Source organism: Nematolebias whitei, chromosome 17 (genome assembly GCF_014905685.2).
Source record: "Nematolebias whitei isolate Nwh7 chromosome 17, NemWhi1, whole genome shotgun sequence".
NCBI lineage: Eukaryota > Metazoa > Chordata > Actinopteri > Cyprinodontiformes > Rivulidae > Nematolebias > Nematolebias whitei.
Genome location: NC_056514.1, coordinates 27,634,351 through 27,657,494, shown reverse-complemented (window position 1 = coordinate 27,657,494; position 23,144 = coordinate 27,634,351). Strand labels below are relative to the sequence as shown.

At 38.3% G+C, this 23,144-nt stretch overlaps 1 protein-coding gene across 1 annotated transcript in view; it reads right to left on the bottom strand.

The window, feature by feature from the left end:
* Positions 1–21,035, bottom strand: part of atrnl1b (attractin-like 1b) — a 77,941-nt gene extending 56,906 nt beyond the window's left edge. The window contains exons 1-15 of the mRNA XM_037691440.1: positions 20,762–21,035; positions 14,837–14,920; positions 13,208–13,321; positions 12,800–12,928; positions 12,511–12,719; positions 10,338–10,512; positions 8,221–8,308; positions 5,635–5,896; positions 5,234–5,417; positions 4,990–5,144; positions 2,885–2,969; positions 2,386–2,600; positions 2,115–2,233; positions 1,705–1,837; positions 733–920 (exon numbers count right to left, since the gene is read on the bottom strand). Of these exons, the coding sequence (XP_037547368.1) occupies positions 733–920; positions 1,705–1,837; positions 2,115–2,233; positions 2,386–2,600; positions 2,885–2,969; positions 4,990–5,144; positions 5,234–5,417; positions 5,635–5,896; positions 8,221–8,308; positions 10,338–10,512; positions 12,511–12,719; positions 12,800–12,928; positions 13,208–13,321; positions 14,837–14,920; positions 20,762–21,015 (2,394 nt within the window). The 5' untranslated portion in view covers positions 21,016–21,035. The remainder of the gene's footprint in view (positions 1–732; positions 921–1,704; positions 1,838–2,114; positions 2,234–2,385; positions 2,601–2,884; positions 2,970–4,989; positions 5,145–5,233; positions 5,418–5,634; positions 5,897–8,220; positions 8,309–10,337; positions 10,513–12,510; positions 12,720–12,799; positions 12,929–13,207; positions 13,322–14,836; positions 14,921–20,761) is intronic.
* Between the last annotated feature and the right edge of the window lie 2,109 nt (positions 21,036–23,144).

Sequence of the window (23,144 nt, the reverse complement as noted above, 5' to 3'; positions counted from 1 at the left end):
GGGAGCAACTGTGTAGCATACTTTGCTGAAAGGAGCATGGTACGTTTATTTGAAGTGATCTGTAAAATAAAATAAATAATAAAATAACAAAATCAACAATAATAATTTCACTAATAATATTATAATATATAATATAATAAATAAGTTTATTTTAACTGATGTGTAAATTAAAAATTAAATAATTAACAATAATAAATTCAATAATATTATAATATATAATAAATGATATAAGAAATAATATAAAATAATATAATGAGTTTATTTTAACTGATCCGTATTAATTTATATTTTTGTAACAGACTTGATAACCTTATGGTGAATAGTGGAGTAAAGAAAATGTGAACGCACGTTAGGAAGATTGTTTCAAGACTTTAAGTGTTAAAACAGATTTAAAAGTAGCTGTTTACTTAGATTCTTGAGGTGGACGAAGCCAAAAAAAAAAAACTTCAGTCATTATATTGGTTATCTGCATTAGCCATTCTCTTCTAATATCTGTATCAGCGATAGCTAAAATTTCCATATCGGTTGGGCTCTACTCTCAACTACCACCACATCTACTGTTAGCACAATATCTGTAAATGGGACTAAGTTATTGCTGTTCTGGTGCTTTCTAAAGTTAGGAATTGTAGTAGCTGAAATGCAAGAATTACACAAGCACTAAACAGCTCATCTTCATCACCTGGGCACCAAAAACCAGTATGCAATCTACGCTGGTTTATAGTTTATACTCACCTTGTCTTGTTGCTGGAGCTTCTTGAGCTCTTCAAGCACAAAGTGCACTTGTTTGAAGGTGGTGAGTGAGGCGATGTTCCCGTTCAGGTTCTTGCAGTAGTGTTGGGCGTTGTCGTAGCTCTCTAGGCTGGAGTTGATCCTCAGGCAGGCATCGCCCACCTGGCTCCAACCCTCGCTGCAATGCTGGGCTGGAAGGGACAAATACGATCAATTTTATCATAAAGTAGTCATAACCGAACTTCAGTTTGGAGAAATGCTGCTCGTCGTTTTTTTAAAGAAAATATGAAAATGGTGGTCTACAAAATGTTTTGCACTTTAGTAAAACAGGGAACATTTTTGAGCATTACAAGTCACAAAAAAACTGAAGATTTAAGGCTCAGTGTATTTAAATGTCAACAATTTTGTTTTCTAATTTGCATTTATCAGTCTTAGATGTATGCTCTTTGCGTGTGTCCCTTTCAAGCATGATAAAATTCACACACACATATAAACAGAGATATTATTTGCAGCTCCCACTGCGATCCCCTCAGGCGACAATTCGTCACAAGCTGAAAATTATGGATAAAAGTGACAGCGCTATTTCTCCGTATTCAGCTGGCGTCCACATCAGCAACAGGCTGGGTGGGAGGTAGTTGCTGAGAGCTAAACTAAATGCACTGGCAGACCTGATAAACAACATCAAGATGACAGGTTGAAAACACTTCTTCTGAAAATACTTACTGCTGTATTTTAGCTATATTATAATCGTGTCATTATATGAACCAAACCATGATGAGAAAATTCACATAAACTTTGTTTAAATATTCTCTTGACAGAGAAATTGGGAGGATTTTCAGAAAAAAAAGCATGATACTTTAATTTTCTACAAATTAAATGATCTTCGTTAAAACTTGTCCGCATGTCAAGCAATAAACAAAAATTTTGAACGTTTAACAAGATGTTCACATGTGCATTAATGTGCATTCAGCGTACCAGGCAAGGCGAGGCACTGGGAGTGATTCTGGTCCCAGTGACAGTTGAGATTCAGGAAGCAGCTCTTGCAGTTGGCGAGTTTGCTGCACACCTGCTCGTTCCGCACCGGACACCTCGTGAAGTTCTTCACATTCTGAAAAAAAGAAGAGAAGAAAAGAAAGGTGGATTTTTTTTTTTTTATATGATTCAATTTCAGAGCAAATAGTCTGTTTTCACTTAGAAATTCCACACAGCTCATAAAGTTGTGAGGATTTTATTTACTCCTCAACAAGGACAGGATCATAATCAAGTAAACACTGATAACAAAGTCATTTATGCACAGTTAAATAAATCTCCAAGTACAAAAGAGCTTGTTTCAGTAAACTGTGTGAGATTTGAAAGGCTCTGCTGCCCCCTGCTGGTGCACTCACAGAGGTGCAGTTGCTGGAAGCAGCGATGCACTTCTTGTCATCACACCACTGGCAGCCTTTAGTGTTTGCTGTGCAGCTGCCACAGTCTGAGAACCTGTAGCACCACTCATCCACCGTTACTAAAAAGACACAAGAAAACAAAAAGAAGGAAAAATAAAGAATATGGTTAAATGCATGTGGTTTCAATCAGTATTTTTAAAATAAAAAAAGTGCAGGTGACAAACAAAAAAGCTCTAACAAAACTGTCTAAAACTAAAAATTAAAGTCTCACCAGCTTTAGAGGGGCAGAATGGGGCAGGAGTGAGGCTCCCATTAGCCATGCTGGGTTCCCAGGGGAGACAGCGGCCCCTGCTCCACATGCAGCGAACCCCGGGCCCAGCCCTCACGCACTCCTCCTCTGTTGAGAAGGCCTGGCAGCTAGGAGGTCGGTAAACAAGCACGTCGTTGAGCAGCACACCGGAAAAGCCTCCAAATACATACATGGACCTGAAAAAAAGAAATTGACAAATAAATCAAACTTGACTTGACAGGAAGACCTTAAAGAGATCATTCATTCAGTTCAACCTTTATTTATATATATTAATCACACTGCGCCTCGGAGACTCATTTACAAGTGAGACCTGTTTTAGATCATTTTAATGTTAAAATTTAAACGCACAAGATAAACAAAATGATTATCATTTCTTCTCGGAGCTAGAAATTTAAACTCCCACAAGTCTATCTGTCTGGTGTGGGCTACTCTGCATGAAGATGCCAGGAAATAGACTCACCCGTTGCTGATGACGGCCGAGTGACCAAAGCGATTGACGTCTCTGTGCAGGTCTGGCTTGGGCAGGAGCCTCCATTCATCGCAAACTGAGGAATAAAAAATGTGTTTTTATTTGCCTGTAATGTAATGAACACAGCATCTGAAGATGACACCGATTTACATTATTTTACAAAGTTTCTGAGTCTGTTAAAATAAACTGAATAAATCAGGAGAATTAAAATTATACCACTGAGAAAGAATGAACCAAAAGCCTGAATATTACATATATTTTACCCAAAAGTAACTTTCACTTACTCCCAAAGTAAGCAAAAGACTAAAGCCAATTTAACAAAGCAAAAATGTTTAATAAAGTTCATGCTTACTGTAGAAAAAAAAACAATTATATATGTAGTATTCATTTATTCATTCATTTAAAATAAACAAAATAAACAAAGCAAATTCATCAAAAAGAAAATAAAACATTGAATGAAAAGAGTGAAGAAAGAAGAAAATTCTTATAATATCTGCCCCTTATTTAAAAAATATAAAATAAACAAACAACTCTGGCTTGAAAAATCCCCAAAGCGAAAACAAAAAACATCGGGCATCCTTCACCTGGCACTATACTTTCCTAACAATTTTACCTTAATCATCTTTTTAAACATATAAATTGTTTTAGAATTTTTTATGGTGATATGAAGGTAATTCCACAATCCTACTCCCTGATCTACAACGCAGCTCCTTCAGACTAGTTCTAAATGGAGGTTTTACAAATATTTACATTCCCTTAAGGTTATAATGAATCTCTTTTTTAACAAATTTTAATTGACTATTTGGGGGTAATATTTTTTATGAACTTTATACATGACTTGTAAAATACTACACTCAATCAAATCATAAAATTTTAATAATTTTAAATGATGAAATAATATATTTGTTGGGTGATCATAGCACTTCCTACTAATAATTCTTATAGCTCTTTTTTGTAAAATGAAAATAGGATTTGTAATTGTTTTGCATGCTTTCCCTCAAACTTCAATACAATAGATTAAATATGGAACAATCATTACATTATACAATATATACAAACCTTTGTAATTCAAAAACTATTTTACTTTATACAGTAATTGATTTTGCTATTTTTATTATCATGTAATTTACATGAGATTTCCATGTCAGCTTCTCATTAATAATGACACCCCAAAATTTTATTTCACTATACTAAATATCATGTAATTAGTTTTTTTTCCTCCAAATTTAATGATAACTTATTAAGTTAGAATCAAGTTTGTATTTTTACAAATTCTGCCTGTATCATCTCTAACATCCGTTCAATATCTTCACCCGAACAAAAAAATGTGGTTTCATCGGCAAATAATAATAATAATAATAATAATGTCATCACAATGTCAGCACTGTATGTTTCCATACAATGGCAAAATTAGTCTCTGCATTTAACCCATCCACCACCAGGTGGTGCAGTGGGCAGCTATTGAAAGCGCCCGGGGGGGCATTTTGGGGATGAGGTGTGCTGCCCAGAGACGCCACGTGATGTGCAGTGACTGGGGATCGAACCTGGGACTTTTGGGTCCCAAGCCGGCTGCCCTGCCTCTACACCATCTCGGCCCCCATAAACACACTTCAAAAGCCCCGACACATCAACCCGATCATTCACATACAAAAATAAACAACTTTGGTCCCAACACAGAGCCTTGAGGGACTCCACATCCATTAACACAAAATACAGATCATACATCGTTTACCTGTACAAACGGGTTCCTATTACTCAAATAACTGGATACCCACTGTAATGCTAATCCTCTAATGCCATATTTATTTAGTTTTTCAAGGAGAATGGTGTGGTCAACAGCATCGAAGGCCTTTTTTAAATCAACAAAAACACTAACACAATACTGGTTTTGATCAACAGCATTTGTTATCTCTTCTATTAGTTCCATGAGAGTCATTGATGTTGAATTATTTGCTCTAAACCCATATTGACTATTACTTAAAATATTCTGTTCATCTATAAATTGATCTAATATCCAATAACAATGTAGCTAAAAGTAACAAAAAGAGTAAATAAGGTGGCCAGATGAGATTTATAAACAACAAAATGAGTCCTACCAATGTCGTAGGCAAGGAAGTCAGCAGAAAAACACTTGGCTCCGTTGCTGAGTGACGTGTCATTATGTGTGTTGCCCCCGAAGACGAGCAGGGTGCCGCTGAGGAGCACAGCTGAATGCAAGTACCTTGGAAAGCTGCTTTCTCTCAGAATGAACCTGGGAGATTTGCACAATGTGCGTGTCAAGGTTCAGCACGACACACTCTGTAAAGCATGATCAATGATGAGAGCGACACGATGATTCACCATGTCCGCGTGTTGACGTCGTATCGGTACAGGTCGTCGACGAGGCCATATTTATTGGCTGGCAGTGCTTTGTAGCCGCCGTGGACGTAGATGCTGCCGCTGGCGCCGTCGTATGTGCTGGTGTGGCCGTACCCTCCCTGAGGAATGGCTCCTTTTGTCTCAGGCACAAACCATTTGTTGGACACTAACAAGAAAAAAAAAAAAATACATGGAGTTTCACCTAACAAATACATTTATGAAGTAAAAAAACAACAGTCAAAAATGACCTTGAAGAACATAATGATGTTTTTACAGCCCTAGTTAAAGCTTAAACAGCATATTTATTTGTTGTATTCCGTTCACATCAATCATCAGACAAATGATGAGCAATAAGACATCTGCAGAAACGAGCTGCGACTCACTCAGGTTGAACTCCTGAACGTTGCTGATGTAGCTGTAGATGGGAGAGTAGCCAAAGATGATTAGCATGATGGCCTCGCCACTGTTCAGCTGGACGCAGTGGGCTGTGTGTCCCTCCACGGCATAAATCTGAGCCTGAGCCGGTGAGTCCACATCGGGGTGTTCCCGTTGCCACGTACGACTGGATATATTGAACACCCACAGCTCGTCTGTCACGTTCCCCCAGCTGGCTTCGAGTTTCCCACCGAACATGTAGATTTTATCCTGAAGAGGTGGAGAGTTGCTTTCTTTATTATTATTATTAACCTTTATTTAACCGGCAAATCCCACTGAGATCACAGATCTCTTTGGCCAGGGAAGCACAGGCCTGAAAGCAGACATGCATGTTTTTGGTCTGTGGGAGGAAACCGGTGTACCCGGAGAAAACCCACGTAAGCACGAGAAGAACATGCAAACTCCACACACAAAGATCCCAGGTCCAATCGGGGATTGAACCCAGGAACTTCTTGCTGTGAGGCAACAGTGCTAACCACTGAGCCATCGTGCAGTGCCAACTCACTTCCTTGTGATATAGAATTACCGTATTTAAACCATTACTTCAATTCTGCTGTCCAAAAACATATCCTTAAATAAAAACATCAAAAGCAACGTATTAAGAAAAGACGTGTATTTTACTTTCTCTTGAGACGAACTCATTAGGCACAAACAAATGGAGCAAATCTTTCATCTGTGAAAACATCTGGAGTGTACTCCTGCTCCAGCTGCAGCACAAACTAACAGAAAACTAACTTTGAACGTGACCAACACCACTGCTCATAACTGCTCGGCTCATTGGTGCAAACATTGTTAGTTTCAGATCTATTCATTTGAACTTACAACTTAGCCCAGCATTCATTCATTCATTCATTCATTCATTCAAATCAGAAGTTCATTAATTGCATATGACTCAGGGCTTCAAAGACAGTGAGCATTACGGGGTATAAAATATGTCTAAATCTAGGTTAAAAATCAAACTTGTCAAGAACTGAAGGTTAAGTAATGTTTAAAGCAACTCACACTTCAGATCTGCATTTAGCCAAGATTAGCAAGAAGAGCAAATCAGGTCTACCGGTATTAAGATTTGAACTTTATGGCTTTTAGTTCTGCTTATACCCAGCTCAGATAACCAGTCACGTCTACAGAACGGTGCTTCCAACAAAATAAAGACGGTTGTTTTCTAAATTTACCTAGAGATATTCAAGGTTAAACGAGGGCTTTGATTAAAATCGGGAGCACTGATGCTCTTTAAGATCTCAGCAGCACACCCTGTTTCTGCTGTTTACACACGCCATGAGGGAGCACTCGGTTTAGCTAAAGCACTGTCGTTATTAAAAGGAATGAAAAACATTATTTTCAAATACGCCAAGTCTTCTTCTTTAAATTAGCCTATTGTAATTCATGTGACATTTGTTTGGTTTTTAACACCAGCACTTGATAGTAGCGTGCTAAGTTGTTCCTAAAGGAGCTTCTTTCCAGTCACTGCACTTTTTACAACACAACACCTAAACCCCACTCCAAAATAGATGCAACTCAGAGCATCGGTTTCTTCTAATGTAGTTTATTTTGAAAATATTAGAGTGGAAACTATGATTGTGGATGAGTTTGACTTTACTGCCAGAACACATACATCCCAGTCCACACTGATCCACCAGACCAGTGAAGAAGAGGGAATATAAAGATACTCCGTTAGCAAGATAAGCAAATTTAGCAACAGCAGCATATCTCTGCACCAGAAGCCTGTTTCATTAAATGGTTTTCTGACCACACAACTTGGGAGTAAATAAAATTTAATTCACCACAAATCCTAGCCGTGTAGAGAAAATCATGTTTTAAGCAAAAAATGTGAAACAGGGAGGAGTCCAGAAACATTAGGCGGCAGCTGAAATTAGTGCTTTCTCTGCTTTTAAACAATTTGTTGTAGTATTAAATTAGCCATGCATGACTAAAGGATGAAATAATCACACATTATGATACAACTTGGTCTAATGTTTGTGTTAGCTGGTAGGTCGTCGGGGGACACAGGATGAACGAGGGGCTGAGTGTGAAGTATTAACAAAACAAAACAAAAAAAAAATCTAATATTGACCAACAAGTTTGGAAGTGTGCATAAAATGCTCATCACTTGTTAATATCCTTTTATGAGCGGGGCTAAACTGATTCCCGATCTGCAATTTCAAAAAATAATTTCGTATTTTGCGGGTCAGATGAGAAGAACTTGCTGGACAGATATTCCCCCAAAAAACATCCGTTGATGATAACTTAAAACCTCAAACGTCTGTCAAGCTTTCAATTTAAAAACTGTTGTTAGCTATTAAGTCTGGAGGCTGCGCCAAGACAAAAGGAACTCCTAAACTCTGGGTTACGTTTATTATTATTCAATTATGATTAATTTCCTCTCTAAAATCTGTGAAGCTTCCTGTTTTCTGACGAAACATCATCGCTCTTTCACTGTGGAAAATTCTTCCCCCCCATCCAGCAGCTGTTTTTATTTTTTGTTTTAACTCTGCACTCAGGTGGGTTTAAGTGCATCTGTGTGTTTCTATGTGTACCTGGTAGGCAGTAAGTGAGTGGCCGTATCTTGGCACTGGTCCGCCGCTGCTGGGAACTGTGTTCCAGACACCACTCTCCAGGTTGTAGCTGCAAAGGACAAAGAAAGAACATCACAGTTTACCAAACCCCTTCACACATCATGAAGTCGCATATAGTAAAGAACAAATCCAGTTTGTCTGTCTGTGACTGGGTGTTTACCACACGGTCTGCTGATTTCATCAAAGCAAATAAAGGACAGCAGCGCCTGTCATGCTGAAGGCAACACTTGAGTTTTCCAGCTTCAAATAGCGCTTTTGTTAAGCTACAAGCTTTGCACACTGATGAGCAAACATAATTTCCGGATTGTAGTCATTCAGAAAAAAAAGGACCACCTGGTCACATCAGCACTCAGTTGTTTACACAAGATGCTGCTGGAGCAACGGGAAAGACAGAACCGGGTGATAAACAAACACTGAGCAGCTTGTCGGAGCCAAAAAAAAAAAAAAAAAAGATGAAAATCAGCAAATTATAAAAGTTTGCATTTCCTCCCGTGTTTTTGTTGGAATTTGTTCGCAAAGCAATTTACAACCAAAAAAAATCTGAATGTTTTTACACTGGCGTGTTTTGCCTTTTTACTTTACGACTCACTACAACCCAAAGACAGAAACATTCTTTAGTATGATCTGTGATTAGCTGTACTTCTATGAGCAAACAAGCACAAAAAGGCTGATAAGATTGACAATGGCACTATTTTGTTGACGTCTCCCTCACTGATATGACGACAAAGAGGACAGTCATATCAGTCATAGTCATATCTGCTGTAGTCACAGCAGCTATATGTTGGATGATGCTATAAAGGCAAACAAAATATCTCTGATTATAAAAAGTTTCATCTGCTGTGGGGAAAACTTTTGGACAATAGATGTAAACACAAAATCCTCATAAATAAACAAGTTCTGTTCAATCAGAGAATACATATTTTAGGAAACGAGAACAAACTGAACATTTCTTGCTGCAAACTGAAGCTTCCAGCACTTATCTGCTGGTTACATTTTTTCTAAGCTCATTATACACTATATTTTGTCAGTACATAGAACATTCTACAAAAAAAAAAAAAGTATCTATGAAGCCTTCACATTTTATCCTGTTTATCCTGTTTTTTCATAATAAACTCAACCTTGGTCTGGAACTCAGCTTGATTCAGTAAATGTTGGATGATAAAAACACAAACCGTCCCTCCAATATGATTCAGGTCAGTGTAAAACTGGCTGACATTTCCTCACAGTTTATGCCAACGTTCTCAGACTTTTCTCAATGTTTATTTTAGCTTCAAGTCCTTGAAGCAAGGTAAAACTTCTTGATACATTTGTTTATACTAGGGATCCTCGATATTATCGGCCTGGTATCGGCCGACATTAGCGATAAAGTTAAATATCGGACATTGGCCATTCCATCATAATAACTCACCGATATAAAAGGCTTCCGTTTTAAGTTAATTTTTTTAATTTAAGAAACTGTCAAGTATATCTATTAATGCACTACCACTAATGCGTTTTTCACTTGTCGCTTGAGAACAGGCTGAATTTAGATTTGTGAAAATGTACAGATTTGCACTGAGTGTTGTCTTTGTGTTAGAGAGAGTAAATGTCATGAATAAATTTGACATTAAACATAATCCAAGTTGAAGAGTTACATCATTTTCAGTCCCCTTTTTGGAATCTGCACTTGGTAGCAGGTCAAACTGACAAAGATCATGAAGAATAATGTAGTATTTTAATTCCACAGCAGAGAAAGCTCTGTAAGTAAGTCTAGGGGGGAAAATATCGGTATTGGTATCGGTTATAGACCAAATAAATTTGAACAAATTGGCATATCGGACAAAAATCCAATATTGCGCATCCCTAGTTTATACAGAGATCTTAAAATAGTACCACCCTCAACGTGCATTCAAAGTAAAAACCTATGCATACATAAAGTAACTTACAGAAACAATGCACGATTATAAAGCTGAGAAAGTTTAGCTGTTCTATACTTTAATTTCTTGCAATGAGACATCACAAATTATATTAAAAAAAAACATTTAAGGATAAACTGAATCAGAGAGAAAACAAAAAACGCTGAAGTAAATGTGACTTACTTAAGAATCATCTGAAAGGAGCTGTAGTTAAAGGTGTAGCCACCCACCACCCACATGGTCTTTTCCTGCACCACAGCTTTATGGGAAGCTCTGGCAAGGGAGGTGCCAAAAGGCTTGACACTGGGCAGGACCCAGAAAGACTCAGTTGAAGGTACAGTTAGTGAGCAATCTGGGCCTGCAGGAACAAGAAAAGAAATTACAGCTGGAGAGGAAAGTTTAAAAAAAAATATACAAACAATGCAGTTCTCTTAATACAAGCTCTAAGCCTAATATCTACCTGTTTGTTAATCTTTTAATGATATATTTCAGCCTTATATCATTATTATAATTGACTGTGACTGCATGCCTCTCTTACATCATCATACCATAAGCAAAACTGACAAGACAAGGAGGTGCCAAAATAATAAAGCAACTCAGTGGAGACAGTGGAGAAAAAAGAACAAGCATCTACTAGTGCTGCTGTCAAGTTTCACTCTGCAATAGCATGTGATGGTTATGGTTTCCTCCAGCTGGAGAACCATAATAAGGCACATTCATAGGGCTTATTGACATGTTCCCAATCAGTATTACAGTGTGACATAACACAGCACAGCTGTTCTAGCTTGTCAGATAGCACGTCCTTCATTCTGTCTCCCAACATAACCATCACAGGAGTGAAAGAGGAAATGTTTTTATAATGAATGACTTTGGAAGCAAGTTACAAACACTCAGTCGGTGCTTTCAGATGATGAGTTGTAAGCTATTGGCCGTTATATAAACACCAATCAGTCATAGATGGCATTTTTACAACCAGCCTAATACGGAGTAGATACCTTCTTTTTCTCAAACAAAAGGCCCTGATCCACTGAGTTAAAGGTTCTGCTGAGCTTTGGCAGATTCGCAGTGGCACCAAGACGTCAGAAAATCTTTAAGATCTGGATTTGTTTGTCCAGGATGTCCCACTGATAATCAGTTATATTGGAAAATTTAGGGGCAGCACGGTGGCGCAGTTGGTAGAGCTGCTGCCTCTCAGCAAGTAGGTTACAGAGTTGGTTATTTTTATACTGTCAGATGAAAATCTTTAAGCACCTCAATTCAATCCAATTACAATTTAGACAGCAGTGATGCAAAATGATTATCAATACATTTTCATTTTCTTGAAACTTAAAATACTATGACTTATTTTACATAAACACTGATTTAAATAATTTCATGCCTTATAACACTAATAAGTAAAATAAATAAATACAGATTGCTGATGAACAATTACGTGAGCGTCCACCCTGAGCGGCTGCAGCCAGCTCTGAGGGCAAGGGGCGTTTACCTTCAGGACAAATTGAGTTTGCTGATTGGTCATTTGCTGACACGCCTACTGGATTGATTGACAGACTGATTATAGCAAAGGTGTGTCTCAGTTTAACTTTTCTTTAATAAATGCAATTTAATGGTCAAAACAGCTTCATTTCGCCTGGGCGGCGCAGCGCCATCCACAGATCCATCCATCGCAGCCAGAGCTGCTAGCTCTCCAGCGTTCCTCCGCAGCTGAGTAAAGCGAGCGCACGTGAGGATTTGCTGTTGCAGTTCTTCGAAATTTAAAGTGGCAGTCAAAAATTGCGTTATGAATATGGGGGGAAAAAAGCGTATATAAGTCGCTTCGGCATAGGAGTCACAGGACTGACAAATCTATGCAAAAACTGCGACTTATACACCGGAAAATACGGTATTTGCCATTAGTGTTGTGTTTATCACTGGAACTTTATACACAAATCAAACATTTCAAAGACAGTTTTAAAGACATTCATGTTATTATCACTTCAACTATTATTTACAGATTTATTCTTCAGGGTTCAGCAAAGAAAAAGATAAAAGGATGTGAAAATATGAAGCTTTACTGCAACATGTTACAACTACAGAAAGCTGCAGTAACACAAGGACAAATAGCACCGTGCAGCTACTACTCTGCTGATTCTCTTAAAGTGGCAGCACAGAATAACTTTAACACTTTTGACATTTAAAATTTGATTCAGACTCTTCCAAGTCCACACTTTGATACATCCAAAAACAGATTTTACCTCTCTCCAATAGTAAAATACATTGAAAAAACTTTTTTAATATGATTTCAACATAACTGTTGTTATATAAGGCTTGATAAACATTTCCAAAACTCTGAGGGTGGGGGCGGGCTTCCTCTTACCTTGCCAGCTGTCATTACAAACACACAGTTTCTCTCCGGTGAGGTCACAGTAGCCGTGGTCGGGGCTCCCGCAGTTGTTCCTGCAGTAAGGGATGTCGCAGGCCTCGCCTTTCCAGTACTTGTCGCACTCACAGTAGACTCTGCTGGCAGCTGAGTTTCCTGGGGTGCATTTCCCATGACCAGAGCAGTTATTGGGACAAGAGTTAATCCTGAAAAAAAAAAATGCTTAGGTTACAACTTGGCTGACCACTAGTTTAAAATAAGCCAAAGTTGAACCCAAGACACTCACGAGTAGAATATTTCAAATCCTGTTAGATTATAGGCAGCGTCGCTGAAAAAGTGTAACAATGCGTAGCCTGAAGTTGTCTCCACCTCAGGAACCGTCTCGTTACCTCGTATCTCTGGAACAATGAGGCCGCTGTGGAAATAATCAGAAAAAGATATTGACATAACTTTATTAAAACTTATAACAAGCCTAAAGCAGTAATAATAATCCAGTCAGAGCAGCAAAACACACACAGTGACTCCTTTCAGGTCTAACTAGTGTGTTCTGGCAGAGCCAATGATTGATTTTTTTTATATTTATTGACTGTTCAAAACAAATAGAGGTTTCACATTTATGACATCAAACATGACACACTATAAAGTCTAACTTAAAAAATAAAAAAAAACATTCACTCCCTCTGGAGATTCTCACCTGAAGACAGCAATCAGAGGAGCGTACACAGAGTCTCCATCATAGACGTACATGTGATCCCAACTACACTCTGTGGCAAAGTGGTTGAACCTTAACCTCAGAACTGCATTTGGGCTGAAGAAAGAGAAAAACAAAAAAAAAAAAATGTTTGAGTAACGTGGAAGAACATTTACACCTTCATGTCATTCAGGTTTTCAAAACAGCAGGAAGCCTAAACTAAATGGTAACGTTTAATGCATTGCAACCTGACGTGACATACATGTCCTTATATTTTTTTCCAAGCCTGACTATTTGAAAAATGGGTTTTAATGCTAATAAATTTTAATCATGTAATGAAAAAATAGTAGTTATAAAATGCAGTTTGTTTGTTCCAGGTCTAAATGCTGATTTAGCTTTCGCACAACTGTATCAGTTTATTTTTAATTTTTCGTACGTTTGTTGCAATCTACTTCTGCATACTTTGAACTATTGCATTCAACTCAAACAGATGAGTGCAAATACTGATTGTTTCAGTTCCTTTAAAACATACTTCTTTTAGAATCTGCTTCAGCTACTTTAAGTTTTACCTACTGTTCTGCTACTTTTGGCTTTTAGCTAATGTTTTGATACGTTTAGCCTTTAGCCAATGCTTTAGTGTTAATAACTCCATTTCAAATCCTCCAGAAAATGTCAACAAAGCCATTTAGCAGTTAGTACATAAAATGCAATGTTTCTAGTTACTAGGCCTGTCACGATAACAAATTTGCTGGGCGATTAATTGTATCCGAAATTATTGCGATAAACGATAATATTGTTTGAAATTTGACAGCAATTAGTAATTATAGTCAAATTTAAGAAGAAATGTTTGCTAATTTGTTTTGCGTGTAGAACCTTTTTTGACCACTGGATGGCAGTATAAGACTGAACCGAAGGATGGATAGTGAGGGAGCGAGCAGGCATGGGTTTCAACTGTGAATTTAGGAGCATCGACAAGACAGAGGTTTTTTTCCCCCCGAGATCGGCCTGTTAGCTTAGCTCGTAGCTTAGCTTCTCAGTTTATCTGCTTTTAACGATCAAAAAACACGATTTTGGACGGTTAAAATGGATTTTAAAGAGAAAAGCGAAACGGAGGGGTCAGTGAAGAGCACCGGAGTTGAGCCTTTTGTCATCCGGTGTCTTCAGTACTGAGAGAGACACGAAGAAACGATAAAGCCGATAAATGGAAATGAGATCGATAACTTTCATTTATCATGCAATTAATTGATTTATTGTTTACTGCAACAGGCCTATTAGTTACTCTTTCAATCGATGAAAACATCCCTAATTGTCAAACATACAAGTATTTAAAAATTCTGAGATGATTTTTCTTAATTAAAACGAGTTCAAAGATAAAAAGCTGAATGAAAAAAGTGGCTTCTTTCTGCTTTACATTATGAAAATATTGCAACGAAACGCAGATCCATAAACAAACGCACTCGGCCTTCAAAGCGTTACACTCGCCTTTATATTTCACTGTTTAAGCAACGTGATGCTAAGCAGCTGTATCAGGCTGCTTACGCTAAAACAAATTAATACTAAGTATGTCAGATGTACATTTGGTTGTAAATGCTCATTTTCAGTGAAACGTTTAGTACAAATATAAGTACTTACTAAGCTTCAATGAGCCAGGTGCACTTTGTTTTGTACTTGTAGTTGATGGGACCATCTGTGAGGTATCCTGAAGGTTCTGTCAATCTGAAAAAAAAAGATTAAATTTAAGAAATATCAAATGACTTACACTGTCATGTAGAAACTGGTAAAGAACAGGTGGAAATGTTTTAATGTTAACACTCCTAGTGAGCGGTTCTGGTGACTCAGTGATGATGAGTGAGGTATTGTGCTGTTTGGACTCTTTTGTACTCGCTGAGAAAAAGATCACTTCGTTTCTGGAAGTGGTGTCTGTTTTAAACACACACCAGATTAGAAACACAATAACTTAATACCTGACATTTAACACATTTCTAAGTACTGCATGTAAAATCAACAAGAGTCATAAGTTTGGTCTCATCTTGAACCTATTAAATACTACTCAGTGCGTTGTCAACTCATACCAGCATTTTTATTATTAAAACATGTGGGCGATTAAAGCACGCCATCGAAAACCACTAAATGAAAAAGGGCTCGTTAAACATTAAAAAGGGTCAAAATCCAATTGTAACATTAACTTCTTTTAAAGAATGGTCAGTGAAATTATGTTTTTAACAGAAAGCGATCACTTCCATAAAGAGTACTCTTCGTGTGAAGTGCCACAGTAGTGTCTCAGAATGGCAGAAAGCATTCAAACAAACATTTGGCTTTTTTTTTTATATGACACTAAAGAATTTCCCGTTTTGCTAAAACAGTCGTTTTACTTTGTAGAACTTGTCCGAGTGTAAAAGTCTGGCCCAAAAAGTAAGAATCTGTTAAATTTAACAATATGGGGCCAGCTGCATGAAAGCAAAGACAAACTGGTTCCTCTATATCCTGATGCATGCTCAATAATCCAGGTAGCTAAATCTAACAATGTTGAGTCAGGTCCTCTGGATGGATTCTTCTTGAAACAATTCATCTTTTATCCAAAAGACTTCATCTGTCTGTGGAGCTGCAACAAAACAGCACCTTCTCATAGTGGATCAACTAGTCTGCTGAAACCAGTAACTCTTCCTCCTATCTCATCCATGCATGGTGTTCCTATTGAGTTTATAGATTCTTACAAATACTTGGGAATTTGGGTTGATGCACCTCTCTCTTTTAAACCACAAATCGAAAACTTGATAAAGAAACTTAAATTAAAACTGGGTTTCTTCTTCAGAAATAGATTTTGCTTAACTCTGAATGACAGAAAGTGCCTTGTGACCACTACCTTTGTACTGGCCATCGACTATGATGACATTATCTACATGAATGCCCCTGCCAAATACTTGCACATGTTGGATGCTGTCTACCATGGTGCGCTAAGATTCACAACTGGCTGTAACTACCGTACCATCACTGCACCCTGTACTCCTTGTTCAGTTGGTCATCATTATCTACACGTAGACTCTCATACTGGTTCGTCTTCATCTATAAATCCCTCCTTGGTCTGCTACCTTCTTATATCTCCTCCCACATGTCACGTCGTCAGTGCAGTTACAACATGCGCTCTCAGGCCATCATTACCTGCAGCGTTCCCTCAGTGTGGACTGAACTTGGCAAAAAGGCCTTTTCATGCTCAGCTCCTGCACCTGGAACACCTTGTAACAAGAACTGAAGTTGTCCACCTTGATTTCTTTAAGGGGTTTCAAACATTTTATAATGTCAATAGAAAAATCAAAGCAAAAATGTTCTTGTTTTTAGTATTTCACAGTTTTATCGTTTTATACACTACTCTTATTTTCCTGATGCATGCTCAATATCCTGATGCATGCTCAAAACTCATACTCTTATTTTAACTGCATTTTTACTGCAGTTTATTGTTATTGTTTACAGTTATTGTTGTCTGTACTTTATACATCTTCTGTTTGGAACAGGTCCATCTTAAAAACGAGTCATCGTGGCTCAATGAGACTAGACTGTATAAATAAAGGTTGAATGAATGAATGAAAAAAAAACAGTTTATGTGCAAAAGGAGGACCGTCAGCCTAACAATTGATCGTTAGTGCCCTGATAATTGGTTCTTGTATACGTGACCACAGGTGATCAGGTATATATCACTCAGCCCACTGTGAATAGCAAGTGGCCATCAGGGCACTAACGAGCAATTGTTAGGCTGATGGTCCTTCTTTATGTGAATGGCTAGTTCTGGATGTCAACAACAAACTGGTTGATCCACTATGAGAAGGTGCTGTTTATAAAACTGAGATTATTTCAGCTCCTCAGACTGAAGTCTTTTGGATAAAAGACAAAACATTTCAAGAAGAATCCATCCAGAGGACTGACTTACCGTAATCTTGTTCCTATAGCAAATACATGCCAAGCTCTCAAGGCTTGTCTAAGACAAGCAGGAGCATATCTGTGTTCCCTTTGGGTCCCTGATTTATAACGCAACTGTTTTTACCTCACACATTTATGGATAAAAGATAAATCGTGGCTGCCAAAGTTTCTAAAGGTATGCACATGACCTCAAGATCAAAACAACACAACACACAGAGAAATCCTGATACATGCTCAATAATCCAGGTAGAAAAATCTAACAAAGCTAGGCCAAGTCCTCTGAATGAATTAAAAAAATTAAAACTTGTTTTAATATTTTGTCTTTAATCCAAAAAGACTTTGCCAGTCTGAGGAGCTGCAATAATCTCAGACTTATAAACAGCACCTTCTCATAGTGGATCAACCAGTCTGTTGCTGACATCCAGAACTAGCTGTTCACATGATAAAGGAGGACCATCAGTCTAACGAACAATCGTTAGTGCTCTAACTACAATTAAGACTAACTTGTCTCGTAGAGATGAACATTTACAGTTTAAACTTTGATGAGAAAACAGGTGAAGTTTAAAAGTTTATTGGATGTTGCCTGTGACTGGTCCGAAGAATACATTTTTCATGGTGACCTCTGAGTCTGTTACACTACAACACCCTACACACAATAAATAAGTCAATAAAGATTGAATTTCCACACGGCTATGTGTAAAAGATCTCAGTTTCAAAGGTGCACGTCCCTCCTCCAGACACGCCTGGAGCTTAAGTTTCATTCCTCATCATGGCTGAGCAGCTTATCTGTTGCTGATGAGATGTTATTCCTCAACAACATACCTGATGACAACCAGCACCAAGCCTCAGAAACGCTGAGCACTGGTTACCATGGTGGAGTTACCTCTGAGCCATCAACTACTACTCTGGCTCCTGTTAAAGTTGCCACCGCTGTTGTCAAATATTACGCATTCTTTTTATTTCATTATTGCATTCACCATTTGCATTTTACATGCAAGTTGTCAATTATCATCAATATGGTAAGCATAAAGTTTATACATTCCTCCTTAAGAGGATTAAGCTTTAACTGCAAGAGTAGAAGGGTTTATGTTAAATCATGTGGCTTAGTGATGTTTTCTCAAATCCACTGTAGGATTTCTCTTGTTGTGAAAGCAAAATAATTCATCTGTTTGTGGGTTTTATTGAAATTCTTTACAAATACTGGGGGGACTTGGAGTCAATATACCAGTGCAGTACTGTACACAGGAAAGTGTTATTGGGCTGGAAAATTTGCTTTCGTGCAGATAAGGACACAAATCACTTTCTCCCGTTGTGTACAGGATCTTATTACGCACAATAAAAATGAGGATAAAAAAGATTTTAGGACCTACTGACAGTCAAGTTGGAAACAAGTTTTGGATCTGATGTAACTATTGGCACACACAGTAAACAAAATAATCCGAACATGTGAAAAAACACCCACTTTTTAATTACTGCAACTGATTGATGTGCACAGAAAAAGCAGTCAAGTACCTGTGCAAACATTGTTTACCTTATTTCACAAACATTCAGCATTAACAGTTTTGCACATAGACAGGACTTCTTTCCCAATAGACCAAATTTGTGGGGATTTCATATATAATAAATTATTGTGCTTTCTGCTGCACATTGAGCACTAGAGTTTGGATGTTGGGATTGGATGTCTGAGTTATGCGTGTCCTCATTAGTATTGGATTAATCTAAAAATGTGCCTTTCCAATAGGCTTTTGGACACGCCACAACTGATAATCTACTGTTGAAGTCCTCACACCATGCATGATTTTTTTATTCCCTAATGGAGCTTGAGAATTGTCCTCAATACTACCATAAAGCCAAAATTTAAACCCCTCTCAGAGTGAGTACTTGATGTTTTTGTCTTCTAGAGAAGTGAGGGTACATCAAGTCATTGATTTTCCTGTCTTGAATATGAAACTTCTAATCTGAAATAATAGTCTCTTGCTGATTACAAGCCAAACTCAACAGGGCTAATCCATGGAAATCTATAAACAGATGTAGTCTGCAAGCCTGGCTAACTTCATCATCAAATGCTCTAACCCTGGAAGAATTTACTTTTATGATATAAGGTTATTGTAGTTTTTAAGGGGGAAATGGCAGCAGAGGCCAACATGATTCATTGCATTTCTCAAGACACAAACTAAAGTTCACTGTGGATTTTTGGACTGGAACTTTATATATTGCTGTACTAAAAAAATGCAATGATAAAACCTTACTGTAAACTATTTATTTAGCACCTTTATAGTTTGTTGTTGTTCTTTTTAAAAAGGTTTGATTATCTATATAGCGCCAAGTCACAACAGAAGTCATCTCAGGGCACTGAACAGAAACATTCAAATAAAAAAAATAAGTTAACACTATTTATCTGTGGAGCAGACTGCTTTGAATTTACCCCCATCACAGAACTATCATGTTAAGCAAGCATGAAGGCGACAGTGGAAAGGAAAAATTCAGGCTCAGGATCAGCAGCCATCTGCTTCGACCAATTGAGTTTGAGAGGAACAGGAAGGAGGAATAGATACACAATGGCAGGTCAAGAATCACGTTAATATAGAAATAGTATCAAATGAAAGCTATTCACTTTTAACAAATCATTTAAGGAAATGAGGTCAATGTGGGGCAGCACGGTGGCGCAACTGGTAGAGCTGCTGCCTCTCGGCGACAAGGTTTCCGGTTCAAATCCCAGTCCAGGGGCCTTTCTGGGTGGGGTTTGCATGTTCTCTCCGTGCATGCGTGGGTTTTCTCAGGGTGCTCCAGTTTCCTCCCACAAACCAAAAACATGCATGTTAGGCTCATTGGTAACTCTAAATTGTCCCTAGGTGTGAGTGAGAGTTGTTTGTCTCGATATGTCCCTGTGATGGAGTTGTGACCTGTCCAGGGTGTACCTCGCCCCTCGCACTGTGATTGCTGGACATGGGCACCGGCGACCCCCGTGACCCAAAATGGAAAAAGTGGGTAAAAGATAATGAATGGATGGAAGGATGGATGTCAGTTTGTCCTCTAGTAGTCTAATCCTATGGCAGCATAACAAGCCAATCCTAACTATAGGATTTATCAAAAAGGAAGGTCTTAAGCCCAGTCTTCAAACTGGACAATACGTCATCCTCACGGGCAGAAACTGGAAGTTGGTTCCACAAGAGAGGAGTTTGATAACTCAACGATCTCCTTCCCATTCTGCTTTTGGAAACTCTAGGAACCACGAGTAAGCCTGCAGTCTGACACCAAAGTGCTCTGTTGGGAAAATATGGAACAATAAGATCTGTAATATAAGTTGGCACTAGGTTGTTGAGGGCTTTGTAGGTTAGCAATAAGATTTTGATGTCCGTTCTGAATTTGACAGGGAGCCATTGGAGAATAAACTATAATAAACAGTGCATCGTGCTGGTTTTCAGTCAAAATAGTTGTATGGATGCATAAACCCCTGCTGTTAAGTTTTGTGCTCAAGTTTTCTGAAAAGGTGCCAACATATAATGAGCATGATGAAAACCCGTCTTCTTCACACAGCTGTTAAAACCAAAACAGTGCCTTGCAGGGCTGCTAACCTACATATCCTCAGGTCACATTTAGACCCAGATCAGTAGATGGAAGCAGAGAGCGGGGGTGGGCACCTACCTGAACCTCCCCTGGCAGTGCTGGCACAGATCTCCCACCCATCCCCGGTCACAGACGCAGGAGCCGTTGATGCATTTCCCCGACAGACAGTTCTTGTCGCACGGCTTCGCCGGAGAGGCGTGCGCGACCAGCACGAAGGAGAACAAAACGTACACCACCAAGTATTTGTTGATGTCCCTCGAGTCGGCGCCGCCGGCGGCTAGTTTGGGTCCGAAAAGGAAGAGTCTGCTCGGACGTTTTCCCCCACGATCCATCTTTTTTGGTTATATTCCGCCAGGTCGACCGAGCACAAGACCTGGATGGGCCTTGAGATCCGCTGGGGGGGGGGGGGGGGGCTCTCAGATTTCCTTTATAACAACAAAGTCCTGCATATTATTAACAGAGTGCTCGACATACTGCTTAGCTAAGCCTGTTTAAAACGCGCAAGTGAGCGTAAAATAGCTAAAGTTACCTAACGTTTACTAAAGCTTATCCCTCACCCTGCCTCTTGTCTTGTTAGAACCTTCCTAAAATATCCGAACATCAATTAAAAAAGCTTCTTTTTTTTTTTTTAAGCAGCTAACTTGTTGGGCTAATTCATAATTCGTTAGCCAAAGTAGCCTTTAACTAGCTGTTTCGTTTTCGGCGGGGTGACTATGTTATTGCACTGATTTAAGACCATTTCTTCCCCCTTTCAGCAGCCATTTTACGCTACTTTAAACTGAAGCTGCGATGAAAACTGGAACACACGGGGGTCATTAAAAGAAGCTTATGCTACGGTTGAACCGGAGCTCTCCCGCACACGAACAAAGAGCCCTCCCCGGACTGTGAGAGCAGCCTGCCGCAGTCAACGTGGATGAGTTCGGCGGGGTGATGTGGGAGCTGGACCGCTAGTCCTGCCTTGGTTACTGGGAAGGGTAACTGAGCAAACACTTCCAACTGTTGTTGGTCCGAATAGTCAGCCTCCACGGTCCTCAGGCGAAGCTTTCTCTGTCGGCAAGGGTTCCGTGTTGTCTCCTCTGTACTCCAACAGGGGGGAGGAAAAAGTCTCCTTCCTTTTAAATCATGACAACACACAGCAGTCGTCCTGCTAGCGCGGCGACAGCAGACAGTTCTTCCTCAGGTTGAGAAAACTAAACACAGTCTGCGCATGCGCACTGGAAGCGAGCTTCATTTAAAGGGACAGCGCTAAATAAATAGATCAAGGACTCGAAACTTAACAAGAAAATACATTTGAAACGTTAACTAGAATTTTTTTATTTTTTTTTATTTTATGTTTTCAGAAAATTACTATATATTATTGTATTTTATTTTTGCTTTAATGTATGCGCAAAAAGTGATATAAAAAAATGCAACATTCTATAAAAGGGCTATTTTACGGAGCCCACAAGGGGACATTAGTTTTTTTTAAATTATTATTATTATTCTTTAGGCGTTCCCACGCAAAAGTTGTTGCGTTCCCTCGCAATGCTATTGCGTTCCCATGCCAAAGTTTGTGCGTTCTCACACAAAAGCTTTGCAAAAGTTTCCACGCAAAATCCCCGATGTCCCCTCGGGGCCTCCGTACCCCTTCAGAATTTTACTGTGCTTTTTAAAAGTCTTTTTTTTTTTTTTTTCAATTCCCCTATCAATAATCCAGATTTGTATCTATTTATTCCAAGTATGTTGGAGCGGCAGCATGTTTTTATTTATTTTTTTATTATTAATTTTATTTATTTATTTTGACAGTGGTTGCCAGTTTGCTTCCCGGGTCATAATCTATATAAATAAATAAATAGATATAAATAAACTACATGATTTATTTATTTATTTATTAGTTTATTTGACAGGGACAATGCGCACAAACAGAACAGAACAAGTGACTGATGCGTTGCACAAAGACTATATAACTATAGCTAATTCGCAACTCCAGTCCCTGGATGGGCATTTCTACACATTAAAATACATACAATTAATCAATCAAAATACAGTAAGAATACCTACGTATTCCTGCTTACATATTCATGTAATCAACCTAAAGACCTCCAAATTCATATAAAACTATACATTAAAATATGAACAATTTAAAAAATATAGATTCAATATAAATACAAAACATTTTCCTCTCTACAAATTCTAAAATAACCTTGCAACCCCCAAATTTACATTAATATCCTAGCACATCCTCAATACCTCCCCATCCTCACACATTCAGCTAACATACTAAAAATTGTAAATATAATACTAACTCACTATTACATATACAGTCCCAAAAAGACTTTCTCATTCATAAAATCAGAGTACTAAAAATGATCGCATCTTTGATTTTCCTTTAGCCAAGACTTAGTCATGTAAACAAACTTTTTAAGTTAAGGTGTAGCTTTTCATGTGGGGACAATAAATATATATAAATAAACTATATATA